The 18019-nt window shown below is 38.4% G+C and overlaps 2 protein-coding genes across 10 annotated transcripts in view; both read right to left on the bottom strand.

The window, feature by feature from the left end:
• Positions 1-809: 809 nt before the first annotated feature.
• LOC311161699 (uncharacterized protein) lies at positions 810-2104 on the bottom strand (the record flags this gene model as incomplete). Its single annotated transcript, XM_084219495.1, has 1 exon — positions 810-2104. The coding sequence occupies one exon, from the start codon at positions 2102-2104 to the stop codon at positions 845-847; it is 1260 nt and encodes a 419-aa protein (XP_084075621.1). The 3' UTR covers positions 810-844.
• An 8149-nt stretch (positions 2105-10253) lies between these two features.
• The window catches only part of RALGPS1 (Ral GEF with PH domain and SH3 binding motif 1), a 74260-nt gene continuing 66494 nt past the window's right edge, over positions 10254-18019 (bottom strand). For 5 of the 9 annotated variants that reach the window (XM_084219880.1, XM_084219885.1, XM_084219884.1 and 2 more), the window contains 5 exons: positions 16457-16562; positions 15289-15381; positions 15009-15114; positions 13506-13597; positions 10254-13107 (listed from right to left, as the gene is read on the bottom strand). In XM_084219880.1, coding sequence (XP_084076006.1) covers positions 13078-13107; positions 13506-13597; positions 15009-15114; positions 15289-15381; positions 16457-16562 — 427 coding nt within the window. In that variant the 3' untranslated portion in view covers positions 10254-13077. Of the gene's footprint in view, positions 13108-13505; positions 13598-13834; positions 14331-15008; positions 15115-15288; positions 15382-16456; positions 16563-18019 lie in introns of those variants that run through there. The other 4 variants (XR_014616670.1, XR_014616671.1, XM_084219886.1 and 1 more) reach the window with 4 other exon arrangements.

Genomic DNA, 18019 nt, shown 5'->3' with positions numbered 1-18019 from the left:
TATAATTCAACTTACTCATCACATAAAAGACTAAAATCCAACTTGTGTCTAAATTTCACAAGATATTTTCCTATGAGGCTTCAAGGTGCCAGAAAAAAACCCCAACAAAATATTGCATTTCATAAAAGTTGTTTGGCCATCTATTGTTTCCTCCTTGAAATAGGTTGGTTTTGGTTCACAAAAGTATCTTTTTTGTTAAGATGAATCTCTATCCCTTGCCTCTATTAAAGCTTTCTGACACAACTCAGCACTTACCACTTTAGTAATTCAGGAACAGGTGCAATCACTCTTCTCAAACTTGTATGTCTCCAAAGCCCAGTTGAACAAGGCCTTTTTTAATCAGCAAAATTCCAATGATTGTGTTTAGTGTTACAATCCAGCATCTTTAGCACACACTATTTCCAAGAATAGAAGGGGCAATTTTTTTACAAGGAAGATTGTATTCAATTACTTGTCTACCTTTTACTCAAACTGATGCATAATAATTTAGTACCCAGTGACATACAAACTGCAAGATTTAAGCAATGCTACCTTTAATACTAATGATTGTATTTGTACTTTTTGTACATAGGTTGAAAACTGTTTTGCATTATTTGAATCAGTTGACAAATACTGATTTTTATTATTAACTGAAAACAAATTGTACATTTCCCAGAAGAGATACTGCAATCTGCATTGACCCTTGGTATCATTAAATGATTCATGGCTTTGCTATATATTCCCTAAATGATTGCAGAAAGATGTAGACTTATGTGGAAATCAATGTAATGTGATTTTTAAATTATATCCTCAGTCTTCCCACAATACAGGTAGCCCTCCACTTTCACTCCTTATAACCAAGGTTTCAATTTTGGGTTTGCAGCATGGTTTGAGATAGAACCTTGTTAACATTCATGATTAATGATGAGTTATATCTCCACAGTGTTGTATCCCTGATGAGAAATTCTCTGGGAAGGTTTTCTTGAAGGGCCTTCCGACAGTGATAAATGAGGGCAACATCCATGGGAACATACACACTCTTCCCATAAGCACGTAGGACAGAATGGACTGAAGTCTGAATCACCTTTCGTGGATCAACTATCATTTTCCTGGGATTAATTACATCTTTCCTGTCAGGCTCTCTGTATACATGCTGTAATATGTTAACACCTGGCACAGTACTCCAGGATGAAATGTTGAACGTGTGAGAAGATATGGTTTCTGGGAAGATATGGTTCTCAAAGAGGAAAACACTAGTCCCTGGGTTTTGCTCCTGAAGACTGTTCATCATTGTTTTCCAGTCAGGGTGTTTAAGGGGAAGAATTATTTCATCAGCATCATTAAGGACCACAAACTTGCTCCTTTCCATATTACGGTATATACAGTCATTTAGAGCTGTGATTTGTCCATAGTAGCCAATGTGTGTCCCATCTTGCATGAAGCGCCATTCAGAAGAAACCCTGAGGTGTGAGTTTATTGGCCAGGGAATTACCTCAACAGTTCCTTCTTCTATATAAAACTTCAAGACTTTCTCCATCAGATGGCTGCAGTTGTTCTTATAGATCACCACTTTCTGTACTCCAAGAATCTTATACATTTCCATACTCTGTATAAACTGCAAGACATTGTTGTAGTTTCCAAACATGGCAGAAATGCATACGGTGAAGTCAACAGAAAAGGTCTCTGACTTGCGATTTTTAATTTCAAACCTCAGCAGCTGGTCAATATTTCCATGTGGAGAATGATGAATTGATACATGTGTTGGATCACAATTTTTAGGTTCCAAACAAACTATATCTGCTGCACCATAAGGGAATCCAAATCTATCTGAGTGAACATCAATTTTTGCTTTTGATACATATAACTTTCCATTGGCCTGACAGCAAAACCAGCAGTACAGTTGTTTTACATCTTCATGGTGAACAATCCCAATCAGACGAGTGACTTTGCTTTCTCTGTCATCAAAGTATGGGGATATAATAAAAGTTTTGTTACCTTCTAATGCTGTTATTGTGCTAATGGCAATTTTCCCTCTACATCTTCTACCTTCTTGAATTACTTTTGGCTGATGAGAAAGTCTCTGTAACTTCAGATAAGAAACTGCAAGCATTGAAGTTACAGTCATAATGAACACAGCAGCAGCAAAGTAAGTTTTTTTCCCAGCACACAACATTTTGAACGTTTCTAAATGTCCATGCAAATTTCTTTGTCCTTGTAATTTATGCTGCCTTATCTGCAGAAAAGAAAAGGCAGTATGAGATAATACTGACCCATGATCATTGCTCAAGAATTTCACAAACAAGATGAGGGTAAGTCTCTATCACAGTGCACTGACTTACTCAGAGACCCAGCTACTGTGCTTTTATGAAAAACCAGTCACAGAACATGCATTTAATGATATGTATGATACGTGACACTCTGAATGCCTCTATTTGTTAGATGTATGGAGCAGTTTCTCTACATGGAGGGTTCTGTAGAAGACTATAACAGAGGTCTATATACAGCTATACAAGGAGTATTTTTTTTCAAGAATCCAAATTTTACAATATCCAATTTAATAACTACGCAGTAATTCTTAAAGCAAAGCAAAACTTTTCTTTTTTTCCACCAACACAGTGTGTATGTAAATTTATGTTTTAAAAATCCAAACTCAACCGGACTTCTCACAAGCTAGAGGCAGATAAATTAAATGTATATAGAATTAATCAAGTTCATAATAAATATGCTAATTGGGGATTACGCATGATGGTCCAGATATAATCATTAATTTATGAATTCCCTAACTTGCAATTCACCACAGATGAGACCATACATACAGAGGAAAGTCAATTCATACAATCCAGCAAAGGCAGGTGCAATCAATGCAGGTATAAAACTCAGTTTGTCACTCTACCCTACGTAACGCTGTATGAGGCAGGAGTTGCACGAAAGGTCATCTCATATTAATGCTCACTAGAGATCTGGGCCTCTTCACATGGGATCAATGCTGTCTCAGATCCTGGCATGATTTGGAGGTTAGGGCTTAAAACTTGCTGCTGCAGGAACAGGTAGGCAGTCTTGCTTGAGTGACTGGATGACCAAAATCTTCAGCAGCATTTGTGCTAGCAAGTGTTAATGCCTGAGTGGGAGTTTATGGCACTCTCAAGCACTAATTTCTGCAAGTGGAGCCTAGATAAAAGTTTTCTCTACAAATTCATCTTTAGGTATTCAGATATGATCCAAAAATAGAAAAGTAACAGGAACTCTCCATCAAAGGCCTGCTTGTACCACAGAGATTCTTGGGAAAAAAAGCGTCCCAGATTAATTAAAGTCATGTCAGATCAGAAAACTGCATTGGTAGAAGAGAGTTTCCCCAACTGCCAGCAGGAAGAGTGGAGTGAAATGCCAGAATGAAATGAACTGATGCTATTGCATAAGAACAACAAAAATGTTTCTAGCAGGCGAAAAATAATTGCCTGTGCCCTCAAATTAATGTATCATATTTTCACAATTGCTGTTTCATGAAAAAGTGAAGCAGGGAGAACCACAGTCACAACACACCCCTGAAAATGTCCCATATGCCAAGGCTGATGTGATTTACAGAAGCCTTTGCTAGCTACCAAGAAAAAAGGGGCACCAAAAATCTCACTGCATCACTAGGCACAAAGCAGAAAAGAAGCAGCAGAGAGCACTGACTCTTCTATCTCTGAAATGGAGATAGTATCCCCATAAATCCCTAAAATTGAGAGTAGAACAGCAAATACATAGTAAGAATCGGCTTGTATTGCCATACGACTTCCAGCTGGAGATTTGTGACTGAAAACAACTCAAACTTTTTAAGTCTATTTATGATACGTTCTAAAGTACAGGTTTCCCCCAAGCATTCCAAAGATGTTATATATTTTAGCATTCTTACAAAGTGAAGGTCACATTTAACATTCTTCCCCTTGGTTTTATCTATTTATGACTTAAAATACTGATCTTACAGAATAAATATGTTTTAATTAAAGAAATATCAAAACACACCAACAGTAAATAACAAAAGAAATTTATTACCTATTCTTTCTTCTGCTTTTTCTAGCAATAAATAATTAACAAGAAAAAAATATATCTTTTCAATTGCATTTTGAAGAGCGAACACTGGAAAGGAAAAAGTACCTTTTAAAGTAGATAGCAGAGTGAGGTTCTGTTCAGTCCTCCATTCATTTTTTGCTAAGTTATTTTGCTAAAATAATCTACTAATTGTTTATTTTAAACAGATAAATACTTTTAAGGTAAACTGCAGTAATTGTTCAATACAGAACAATACTGTGAGGAGAAAAACTGGTACAATACCTCAGATACTTCCTGGCACATTTTATTTCACAAAGCTGTTGCTCTTTTAATGTCAGTAACAGCAGCCACACCTACCAGAAAAACAAGTTTTCCGTCTCTTGAGCAAAGCACATAGTTGTGTTGCAAGAACTTAATTTAAATTACAAGTGAGTATGGAGAAAGACTGAAGAAAACCAAACATTTTTCATGGATTTTTTTAAGGCTACCTAAGTTTTCTTCTAAAAATTAAGATCTTGCATGTTGATGTAAACCCAGTTCACACACATACTTAAAATTAAGTAGAAAAATACACTATATATATATATATATATATCTGCATTTCTTGGACAAACATTTTTTTCATGACATGCTATAAAGCCTAGTTAGAACATGCAGATACAAATTCTGATTAGGAACTGTGAGAGAGTGCTGAAACAACAGCGAGTTCTAGAAGCTAAGAAAAAGAGCAAAATCAAGAGCTCTAAGACACATCAGAATACTGAATCTTAAAGAAATTAAATATGTAGTTATTTGATGAGTAAAATTCATAGTTTCCGCAACACAACTCATTAATTTTGCTCTCCTGAAATAAACAGCACAAATATGTAGTCATAAAATACATTAAGTCAGTGTAATTAAGAACGCTACATTTATATTTCCTCACTATAGAAAGGGTAAAATGGTATATTTTAACTTTAAATGTATGCTTTCAGCATATTTAAATGCTCTTCTTTCATAGTAACAATTCATTTCGATTTTGCATTTTTTAATTCCAATTAATATGCAAGTAAGCATGCCACAAATTATGCAATTTTCTTTAATACTAAATTTAGCTAATGGTATCAATGGCTACTTTGCAGTATTCCACTTAACTGTAAACAGACTTTCTTCCTCCCCACCACCCTGACAGACTGCAGTAGTATCACCTCCTCATCTTCATGTTCATTACCTTTTCATTCAACAAAACAGTTGAATGAAACCATGGTAAAACCATGTCATAAGAAACAGTCTTCCTTCACCAATTGTTTCTCTGCAGTTGGCCCAGTTTCCATTACTCTCTAGTACAGGAGACTAGAAATGTCTGTACCTTATCCATTTGTATGTGGCAAGTTAACAAGCCCTCATCATTGTTGGGAATTTTCTTTCTTAATGTGTGCTCGGATTTCATTTTTTGAAGATGCAACATATTGCACAAACACATCTGAGCCTGTCGTCAGCCTACAATTGATATATCTGCCCAGTCAGTCAGGCAAGTGCAGTTACACAATGTTTTCTTCTGCAGCAAGGTCATAATAAAGAGCTCTTGTCACAGTTAGAATCATGGAATGGCTTGGGTTGGACAGGACTTTAAAATATCTAGTCCCAATCCCCTTGCTGTAGGTGAGACATCTTTCACTAGATTGAACTGCTCAAATTAATCATCTTTCTCCTTATTTCACTGGCAACAGTCCTGCTAAAATTTTCTCTAAAACCCTGTATGGGATCAAGTCTACACTTACAAACTTTTATATATTTAAATCATCTTTTTTCCCCGTCCTAAACCAAGGAATCACTCATGCTTTAGCCACACTGTACCACTATGCTCACAAACACATTTATTAATCTCCCATTACAGGTTCTTCAAATAGCTTGTCTTTTTAGAATTTTGAAAATACATTTTTTTGGTATCACCTTCAAAATGGATGTTGTTTTTACCTTTGCTGTCCAACTTCTATTTTCAGACCTTCTTTTCCAACATCTTTCTAAAACCATCCACAACTAGCATCGTCCTTACCAAAAGCTGGTATCAATTGCTAATTTAGTTCAAGAGTCATTCCTGAGTAATAATTAATCTCCCTCACGTCTTCTATGCATTGTGGCCTTCCTTTGTAAATTGTTTTGTTCACATGGAGATGGATAACTATTTATGCTGCTCATTTCAGTATTTTGACAATGTCTACATTGTATTAAATTTTTCACAATTCTCAAGTTATTACTTTATCTCCCAATCTAGGGTAAGGAGAGAGGGCAAAAGTGACAAGAGGTGACTGCAAAGTTTGAGTTGCTAATATGAAGTATTAGCTTCAGCAGTATAAGAACAATAAACAACCTAACCCTTTTTTATCTAGGGTCTAACTAAAAACCCTCCACTAGAAAAACAGCCTTTCAAAACTTATCATTTTTGAAAAATATTATTCTCTATCCTTTAGTTTATGATTTTTGTCAAAGGTAAAACCACGGATCACTATGCTATTAACACAGTGTTAATATTAACAAATATGAACAATAATTAATCATCTTTACCTCAACTGCCTGTTGCTAATCTTCTGATAGCTTACTTTTTTCAGAAAGGTTCTTTGAAACACCAGGTGTCCTTCCTCTTTTATAAGATCCAAAGTCAAAGCACACTGTTTGAAGGATTAAACTGAAGGCAGTATTTTTCCACTAATGAAATACTACTATTAAAAAATTTAAAGTGTCTATTTCTATTCTAAATACAAAGACAGTAAGCCAGAACAATATACAGTGTTGTCATATAACTGTCAATATACAGTTGTTGTACTTATTTTCTGCCATTAGAACTGACAAACCCCACACTTCCCTGAATACGCTCAAAAACTTCTCTATTATTATTTGCTGTACATCCCTAAGCCAAACTCCTCCTATTATAAATATTTAAACTTTGTGACCTTTGAAAATTAAACAGACTGGGCAAAACAAAAACTGCATGACATTTAAAAGACTGTTATTTCAAATTTTTTCATTCACACTGTACTTTTTTAGCTGGGACCGAGTTCATGCTCTTCCTCGTAGCTAGCAGGGTGCTGTGTTTTGTGACCAAAGAAAGTGCTTCAAACACACTGATGTTTAGCGATCACTGAAAAGTACTTACGCAGAGTCAAGGCCATCTCTCTTACTCCTGTGGCTTCTGTCCCAGGAGGTGGATAGCACAAGAAGTTTGCATGGAACACAGCTGAGACTTCTGAACCAAACCAACCAAAGGCCTATTCCACACCATATGATGCCATGCTCATCCATCTAAGCTGGGGGAGGCAGGAGAAAAGGGGAAACACGCAACATGACAGCATATGGCTTCCCAAGTCACTGCTAAACCTGATGAAGTTCTGCTTTCCTGGAAATGGCTAAAAATGTGCCTGGTAAGGGGACATAATGCATAGATGACACATTCCGTTTCGCATGCTGCTTTGCTTTACCTTTTAAACTGTCTTTATCTCAGGGAAAAAGCATGGGATTTCCCACGTTTGCCTTTCTGATTCTATCGCCATCCCAGCGCAAGAGGAAGGGTGAGGCTTGAGCTGCCTGCCCAGATTAACTCTCAACACACACTGGAGGAGTTTTGCATTCTTCAAATCTAAAGTTAACTTCCACCCTTAGTATGAATTCAGACAGAGACTCAGAAAACCTGGTTTGGACAATTAATAGGTACCTTTAACTTACCCTTAAGCGGTTAACCCCACTACTGAAAAATAATGCTACAGCTGATCACCATCCTCCTGAGTGGAGATAAAATCCCGATTCTGTCGCACCTCTCCCGCGAGCGCTGCCAGCCACAGGACCCCGAGTAGGTGCCGCTGCCGGACCTCCCCTACGTTCGCGCACAGCCGGCAGCGCTCTCGGCTTCCCGTCCCGCGGGACCCGCCCTTTCCCGCACGGGGGTGAGCAGAGCCTCGCCGCCCGAGTCCCGTGCGAGCATCGCCGCGAAAGCCGTGCGGAGCTGGGTCGGCACTACCGGAACCCTCGCGTCTCATACCTGGCTCCCTCTGCGGTACCGACAGCAGCAACCGCAACACGCCTCTACGGGCCGGGGCTGGCGGGAGCGCTCCGTCCCCTCACCTCCCGCCCGGGAAGGCGCCGGCGGCGGCGGCTATGGCCGCGGAGACCCCGCGGCCCCCCGCCCCGCCCGGCGTGGGCCAGGAGGGGCCGTTCGCGTTTGGGACGGCTGCTCGTCGCTTCGAACCGTGGTGGTGCCTCTGCGCGGCTTGCTGTGCACGGCATCGGCACCGACGGTGGGCGAGCGGCTGCGCCGGAGCGCGGTTCCAAGGGTCTCGTTCGGCGAGCGACGGGGAGGTGGCCTCGCACGGAGGGATCCCCGGGCGGGCCGCGGCCTTCCCCGCCACGCCTCTGCCTCTCCCGCCACTTTCCCAGGTTCCCCGAGGCATCGGAGACGGGGTCCCCGTGTAGGACCGCGAATGGGGCAGTGCGGCGGGCCCGGGACGCCAATGCGCGTCAGCGGCGGGGCCGCCGGTCCGTGCCGGCGGCGCATTCTGGGGAGCAGAGCCCGCCCATCCCGCCGCAGAGCCGGACGCCAGCGGCTCCGGAGCGCTGATTACTCAGGTCCACGGGCTGTGGCCCGGGGGGAACGCTCCCACACACCACATCCTGGAAAGGAATGGCATAGACAGCACAAGTGCAGAAGAAGGACATCAGCAGTGCTGCACTGTTCTCGAGGAGGTCTCCGGATTCGACCCCGACGCCTGTCAAATTAACTTGTGTAAAACGGAGAAACACAAACTAGCCTTTATATTTTCAAAATGCAAGTCAATTTTTAAAAAATTACAGGGAAATTGATAATTACACAATGATAAAAATCCAGTAGCTTCATGGAGTTCTGTCTGCTTTTAGAGATAGACATGATAGCTGAATCATTTCTACAATAAAATACAAGGTTGGCATTTGTAGGAATTCTGTGGTGGGATTTTCTTTTCTAGTGCCAAAGGCCATAAGTTACAGACCTTTGTTCCAGTTACAGAGATCTCCCACATAGAGTGTCTTTATTTCTGGGGAGAACACAGAATAAAATGCTTATTACAATGAAATGCTTTAAATTTAATTATTACGTTTAAATTGTAGCATACCAAATATAGTTCTCTTTCAGAGCCAAAGGTGTATATCTCCAAAGGGGTGTATCCTTGATAAGAGGTATGTCACACCAGTTTCCTGCAAAGACATGTAAACAGTGCTATTAGGCACTTCCCAACCACGTGCAAATATCTGTAGAAAATAGTAGACTGAGGTCTCAACCACCCTATGTGGACCAAATAATTTTTTCCAATTTGAAAGTGTCTTTCCTAGATACATTGATCCAAATCAGTTCACAAATCAAATGCATTACCCTCACTGCAAAAAATTTGTTCCCTATATCTAGTCTGAATCAACCTTCTTTTAAACTATAATCCCTTCTCCTATCACTACAGGCCCTACTAAAAAAAATCTGTCCCCATCTTTCTTGCAAGTCCCCTTCAAGTACTGAGAGGTGGCAGGAACATCTGCTTGGCGCATCTTCTCTGGGCTAAACAATTCCATCTGTCTCAGCCTTTCCTCATCGCTGAGGTGCTCCAGCTCTCTGACTGTTCTTGTGGCTCTTCTCTGGGCCCACTCACATCTTTCCTACACCAAGGACTTGAGAGCTGGATGAAGCACTCCTCGTGGGGTCTCACAAGAGCCGAGTGGAGGGGCAGAATCACCTGTCACCTGCTGCCCACACTGCTTTTAATGCAGGCCAGGACATGGCTAGCTTCTGAGCTGCCAGCACCCATGGCTGGGACATGTCCAGCTTCTCCTACACCAGCACCCCCAAGTTCTTCTCAGCAGAGCTTCTCTTGATCTTTTCATTAGAATTACGTCAGCCCGAGCCACTCATCAAGCTTGTCCAGGCCCCAGTGTTCAGGTGTGGCAACTGCATCACTCAGGTTGGTGTCATCTGCAAACCTGCTGAGTTAAATCTGAAGTGCAAAGAAATTTAAGTTTGTCTCTACTTCTTTGGACTTTCACAATCTCACCTGAAAAAGCGCAAATTTGGAGGCTTTTTCAATTTTTTCCTAGAAATGTTGATTCTGTTGTATCTATACTACTAAATGGCTAGACTGTGCTCTTATAAAGTCTGTTCAATTATATTACCATTCATTCACAAATAAAACATGCATGCTGCCTTTGAGCTAAAACATTCCTTCTGTACCTCTCCTATTCTTTTTCAGAATATTTTATTGTCAACAGCATACATACCCTGCACACTTTTAAACTTACAACCAAATGCTATTACTGTTGTAGTAAACAAACTTTTTTTACATTAAAGTATTTAATTAGCAAAACAATCATTATTATCAATGTAACAAACTGAAAAATGCAGCAACTCGATACAAGACTGAGGTTACAAAATACTTTGCCAAAAACCTAGGTTCCAACACCAGAGTTCTTACAGGTGAGACAGTTCACAAGAATTTTAGAAAGAATCCTTTACACAAATGGCATGCAGTGGACTGCTGGAAAACACAGCCAAAAATAGTGCAACAGTTTCCACACAAAACAAACCAAAATGTTGAAATTTATTAACATTATAGTGTGACAAGTCAGTGTCACTTTGAAAACTAGTTTCTTTGCCTCATTTTAGTGCTATTTGGAAAAACATGCATTTTGGCACTGAATTACATTTAAATTAATTAAATAAATAAAAATAAACAATGAATAGTTAAATAATAAAAATTAATTAAATAAATTAAACAATACAATAAATAAACTAATAATATTACCTATAGTTATTATATCTTCACAATTCTGAAAATGGTCATTATGTTATAACGTTTACTTTTACAGAACTATTGTAGTTGCTCTCTTTGACGGAGGAAAACTTGTATGGCTTGTGATTTTTTTTTTGTGGAAATGCTGTAACAATCAGTAGTGATAGGCAACCTATTGTATTTCCATAGCAGCTTTCAACCGTAGCAGTACCTGGTAATAGCTAGTAGTAGCAAATGGCATCATAACACCTCTAATCAGCAGCTAGGAACTGTTTAATCTTTAAAAACTAATTTAAAATTGGTTTAAGATGTTTTACTAGTATTCTTTCACTGCTCTCATTATTCTTTCACTGCCTGAATTTCTCAGTACTCTGCAGCAATTTCACAATTGTGCTATACGGAAAAGATGTTTAATCTCATTGATGACTAATCACAAAAATCCACAGGTGTAGAATAATTCAGACTATATCATAGCGTAACAGTCAAGTCATTTACTGCTGACAGGATGTTACCACATTCAAAAGCTTTTATACCATCTCTAATGGCATTCGATGCTCCGCCCTTGCAGATAACCATGTATTTCCTAGTTCAAAGTTGTCTTAAATTAGCAAAGAAAGAGAAAAACAACACAAATATATTTTTAATTACCACTCTTTTCACAGAGTTCCTCAGTTATCAAATAAATTTTGTCAACTTTACATACACTTTCCCGTGTCCCAGGATCTAAATGCAGTTGTTATCAGGAACTGTTTTTCTTGAAAACCTGGTATGCATTAGGCTTTCAGGATTGTAACATGCACACTTAAAAAAACAATAAATTTACTTTTGACCTTCATTTAATAATACAGTTGGCTTTTTCTCTTTGTTGTTAGAGAAGTTTCAAAATTAAAATGTAGAAAATCATGGAAGTCCACAGAATACATACTGCTAATGCTAGGGAGCTTGTTCTAGTAGAGGTTCTGTTCACTTAAACTGACTTTCATGGTGTTCCTGGCTTGTAAGTTAGAGGCTGACTTACCTCTAGGTAATCTTAGTAAAGTCAGAAGAGGCTTTCTGGTGATTGATGAAGTCTGAATAATGATGCTATATGGCAAAAGAATTTCAAAAAGAAAAAAGTGATGAATTTAACATATGAACAGAAAATTATTCTGACTGCAGTAGCGCCAGCGTACAGCAGGAATACATCACAGAGACAGTTCCTTCGGAGGAGAAGATCCAGTTACGCTTCTTTTGCTTGCTCATTTAGTCTCTGGATATTGATGTGGAGATTTCTTTGTACTTGCTCCACTGTTGAACAGTCTTTCACTGCCACCATGATTCCATAATAGCAGTACCATCTACCAGTACTAATGTCTTGAAGTCACAACACTCAATACTGTAATTGAGTGGAGCCAAGCGTCCACAGAAGGACAGAACAGGAACAATGATATGCAGTCATTCTGAGGAGCCAGGACAATGTGATATAAAACACCTGATTACCTGCTTCCCTGTGCTAAGGGGTTTGAAATGAGCAACATTCAGACTGAACCAAAATACCAAATTATAAGCAACTATGCCATTGGTAAAAGAATGAAAGACAAACTTCAGCACAACATAAATTAAAAGCCTTAAATCTATTACCAGTGTATTCCTGAGCAAAATAACTGAATGAAAAAGAAAACCAATTGTCCTATGCCAAAATACATTTTTCCCAAATAGCTCAAATATGAACAGCATATTGTCCAGAGATTTGATAGAAAATTTGAGGCAGCCACATTTCCAAGCAACTCAGTGCACTTAGGTTATAAAAATGTTGTTCCACAATTTTCTATTCTAATTGACACTCTGGAGCAAGTTAACACTGTCAATCATTCTGTGCATTAGAAAGAACTGAAACCCAACATGGGCCAAATATTCTTCAGTCACACAAAGCAGCTTAACAATAAAAAGAACCATTTGAAAAAGAACAGGCAGAAGATATAATGCTCAGTTTGTGGCCAAATATCAGTTCATGCAGTCTCTGACCACAAATAGCTGAGGGCTCTAAAATCCTGCAGGAGCCAGGATTAATCTTCTGTCCATCGAACTTGTCTCCTTTCATTCAGTGCATGAGACTTTATCTGGTCCTAGGGATAACATTCACTTTCTGCTTTTAAAAGCTGTGTCAGAATCACTTTCAAGTTACATAGGAAAGTGCTGAAATATCTGTGGCTGGCTCATGTCAGGAAAACCATTCTCCTCTTCCTCCTCAGAGAACAATAACCTGTTTCTTCAGTTTGGCACTTGAAGTCACACCAGGTAGGAGAGGAAATTATTCGAATGACATTAGATTAGCAGGTACCTGGAAGAGATTGTAAATTACTCATAGAATCATTACATTTGGGAAAGATCTCTAAGATCATTGAGTGCATCCTAGGATGGTTGCTTTCATTTTCCATGAGACAGTCCCTTCTAAAGAAGAGATGAGGCTATCTTGCTTGAAGCAACTGAGAGTAGAGGTTATATGCTCTTAAGGTAACCAAACCGATAGCTAGACCTGCACAAAACCTGATTTGATGGGAATTCTCTAATTTTAAATAATCTTTCTTTCTCCTATTGAAAAAATGGATCAGCGTACAGAATGAGGAATTATGTCTGTCCCCACAGGAATGTGTGTGCACACAGATTGAAAAAGCTTTTCTAGTAAGGATTTTCTGGAAAATAGGAAAAAGTGAGTAGAAGTAGTTTTCACAACCTTACCTGAGGCTTGTTGCTTTTGCACGCATCATCCAGATGTTTATGCCATAATATTGCATGAAACCTTGAACCAGTCTGAAACTTGTAAACATTGCCTACAAAAATAAGAAAATGAAAGACTCAGAATTTACAGACAGACATGTAGTTTCAAAGGACTCTGATTTCTGTGCAGAAGCCAAAGTCCTGAAGTAAACTCTTAAATTAATTTGCACCTCAAATGCTCAAACATGATGCTGCTAATATAAGAGAGCCCATGTGAGCCATGTTACCCAGCAATTCTTGGGTGAAGCAAGTAATGAGAACATATGTGGCCTCATAGGCAGAAAGGCTGAATGAATTACAGCCACAGAAAAGACCATGTAGGTCGGTGTGTGGCAAGAAAACAAAGAACGCTTAGTAATAAGAGAACAAAGCCCGCTTGGTTAAGAAGACCAAGAACTACTCAGTCAAGGCAAAAGAGATGTAACAAAGTTTCTAAAATGTAACAGGCAGCAGAACCTCAGTAGTTGGCGGAAAAAATTGTTATACAAGCACTTGATTTAAAGGAAAAAGGCTGACGTGAATACTGGGAATGCAATCCCTTATATTATTGGTTAACAGACACGTGAACAGTTACAGTATTGGCTATCCAGGCGCGTGATATTCTAATCTGATACTGAAAATATTATAAAGCTATATACACTTTTAATAAATGTTTCTGGTTATACCACAACTGGGGACTGTGCATCATTCATACGCCGCAGGTCAGATCTAATTTAATCCTGGCTTTCTTCTCATCAAGGCTTCTGTAAACTTAGTTTTCTTCAATGTCCTACTGCAAATTGTTTCCTGCAATCAAATATTTTGTGCATTTTAGTTAATTCCCAGATGATGCACTTCACAGAGTAGATGGGACTCCATATCCAGCACCAAAGCTGAAAACATGGAAACTGAAGAAAGCCTCAAGAACCTGTATGCAGCCACTCAAAGTGCAAAATAACTCCAGGAGTTTTCTTATCTTTTGAAGTTTTTGAAGTTTAATCAAGGGAAATGAGTTATGGCATTGCAAAATTAATAATTAAAAAGTAATAATTACTTTGCAGATTTCTTTTGGTAAATGGTTTGATATTTTAATTGGCCTCAGTGTAAGTCAAGATTTGATATTGACTGATTTTAAGGAAGCTATTCAGAGACTTGTAGATCAGTGTATGGAGATACACGGGCATGCTGCAATCTCATATTAGCTGAGGAATTTCTGCAAAACTTACAGTAACTGTCAAAAGAAATGAATCTCTGCAGGTAGCACAGAAGCACCACAGCATATTGAAGAAATACGTTCCATTTAATTTGTACCTTCCCTGGAAAATTCTGTATTGAAGATCTTCCTCTTCAGTCTTTTATGAGTGCCACTGCCATTTTTTTATGAGTGCCACTACAGTTCTGTAATCTACAAGCTCATTAATAGATATTAATCTACTTCCTGTCACAGAAAGGTAATGCAGACATTGTGCATCTTGTAATATCTACCTTTGTCAGGATTATTTAGCTGGAAAATATCAGGATGCTCTGGGTCATCAGGCAGTGCCACCATCCAGCCTGCAATGGAGACTTTTTTCCCAGGTGTAGATTTATACTGGAAAAGACAGACAAATCAGTCATAGCTGAGACTGTAGCAGAGATTAACTTTTGACTGTAGAAGTTGTGCAGAAATATGGCTTAGCATGGAACAGAAAGTACGCTTTGGATGCCCTTCCACATCTACTTATGAGTATTTAATTTTTGGTTTTAGAATAAATTTAAAGCTTACATGTTTCCTTTCAGTGCCTCTTAAAGCTTTTGCTCCAAAGTACAGAAGAGTTGATCCTGAAAGCATGACCCAGTATCTAGTCCATGAGGAGAGCTGAATGAAAAAGGAAAAAAAATAGGAAAAACTCTACATATCTCTTATATCTCTGCATATCTCTGAAATCTCTGAAATCTCTGAAAAATTTATTCACAGGCAAGTCCAAATGCTACCAAAGTTAATTTTAGTAGCAAGGAATGGAGATAAAGAATGCCTCCTGGTGTAAATCAGCCCAGCTACCTAAAGCTTGATGGCTGGCTGTGAATACAATCCTTCTTTGTTGAGTATCTCATGAAAGTATCAGTACTGATTGTTTAGAGAAGAATAGCATGCAGCCTTCTGCTGTACAGATCTTAGACTTTTGATTAAAAAAATATTATTGAGTTGACTCTGCAATTCTTCAAATTGTTTAGCTCTGAACTGAACTGGGTTGCATGTGAAATACATCAAACAACTCTACAGAAAGCAAATAAATTATCAAATGCATAGGACTAGAACCATGTGAAACCCTTGAATTCAGGTTGACTATGAATTGCCATGACTTTGGTGCTATGGGTGGCTGCCCTGCAGCCTTTCCATTTTAATGTGATATCTCAAAAGCACCAAAATATATTGTAGAAATATTGAATTTGAAACCCTCCCTTGAAAATTCTGTATTGAAGAGCTCCCTCTTCAGTCTTTTATGAGTGCCACTGCAAGTTCTGTAATCTACAAGCTCATTAATAGATATTAATCTACTTCCTGTCACAGAAATGTAATGCAGACATTGTTCATCTTGCAATAACTGCCTTTGTCAGGGTTATTTAGCTGGAAAATATCAGGATGCTCTGGGTCATCAGGCAGTGCCACAAGATTTACTTCTGCCCTCACAACACTGCTTGCTGGTTATACAATTGCTTCACTCCTGCTCAGCTGTCACAGCTAGAAACCTGACTTGCAAACTGCTGTATATCAAATGACACACAAAGGTTACAACCTTGTTACAACCTGGTTATAACCTTGATCAGAAAATTACAATTGATAAACCATTGTTTTGTGTGGTATCAAGCTGCAGGTTTAATATAATTCTGAAAATTAAACCAGCCACTAATTAATTAGGATCATAGGAATAATTACAATTAGAATTACTTACAGTAGGTTTCTTGCCTTCTTTGAGCAGTGTTTTTCTTCTTAAAGGCCCTTCCATGGTAATGACTCCTGTGGAACCACCTGCTGTACAGCTGCATGCACCTGTTGGGCTGGAGAGACAAAGCATTCCTCTATGTATTTGAGCAGAATAAGGATAGCAGGTAAGCAATATAATTTAGCTCTAAATATATCTATCCTGCACTGCTTTATGTATATTGTGTAATCTGAAATGTGACTCTGGAATATGTGTTTTCCTAACCTAGCTATCAAATAGGAATCAAGACCTTTCTGGGGGCTTAGACATGAAAAAATAAAACAGAATAAATACTGAAACCCAAAGTCAAAGTGAAAACAGGCAATTTTCTTTTTTATTCTGATAAATTATAGACATTACCTGAATTTCTGGAAATTTTTGGCTTACAATTTTACAAGAGCTCCCACAAATTTTATTTTAAATTAAATGAAAATACCTTGCCTAATTGGAAAAGAGTTGGGAAAAGTACATTAAAAATAAATAATTATTAGTGATTATTAAAAATCAGTTCAATCATTTATTTACAGAGATTAGAATAGTTTTTCCTTTTCCAGGATGAACATAAAACTTCCCATATACAACAGTGAGAAAGAGATACAACTGACAGATCCCAAATATATGGAAAGTTAGAAATGCAAGCAGCCATTACTAACACCACAACCAAATGTTGATTGGTAGGTTATCTGCTGCTAACATCTCTTCATTGCCACATGATCACAACCCTGGTGATATTATGTGGAGCAAGAGGGTTTATAAGCACCAACTAAATGATGTCTAATAATGAATACAAGGAAAAGGATGTGTATGATCTACCTCACAGTTGTGAAAGGAACACTATTCTGTCCCCAAATTAATCTGAACTCATGCTGGTGCCAACTGACATGCACAACCACGCCTAGGGAAGGACAGCCCTTCCAACTGCCAGGTACATGCATTCTTCCATTGCATGACCTGCCTGGTCTCTGCAAATGTGCATTCTTGCCAATTCTATATTTGACAGAGGCAGTGGAGGGTTTCAGAAAAGGAAGAATGACCACAAACATTAGAATTACTTGACGGTGGATAAATATAAGAAATGTATTTTAGGAAGTAACTCTTCTTTGTTGATTTAATAGGCTTTTCATGTTTTAATCGTAGTACATTTTATATTTCTAGCTTTTATATGTTTTTGAAACAGTTCTATCATGGTCGCATTAAGAAAGTATTTTCCAGGAGCAGCTGCAATACCTGAAATGCTGTTCCAAAATGTATTTCTTTATGAATTTATAAAGTATGCATTTTTATTTTTGTCTAACTTCTAACTTGTGCTGTCATCAGATGTTACTGGCACAAGTAAGGCAGCTGTAATTTATACATTATATAGATACGTCTACAATGGCTGAGGCAAACTAATTTAAACAAAATAAAATCTGACTGGATTTAAACTGCAACTAAATCACAGTAGAATACTGATTCAGGGCCCTATTTTCTTAACTGTTCGAACATATGTCTTCATTTGCCAGCATCACAGAATTTATCAAGTTGAGGTCAGGT

This window comes from Fringilla coelebs (assembly GCF_963513975.1).
Source record: "Fringilla coelebs genome assembly, chromosome: 21".
NCBI lineage: Eukaryota > Metazoa > Chordata > Aves > Passeriformes > Fringillidae > Fringilla > Fringilla coelebs.
This window is presented reverse-complemented; position numbering and strand designations above follow the sequence as displayed.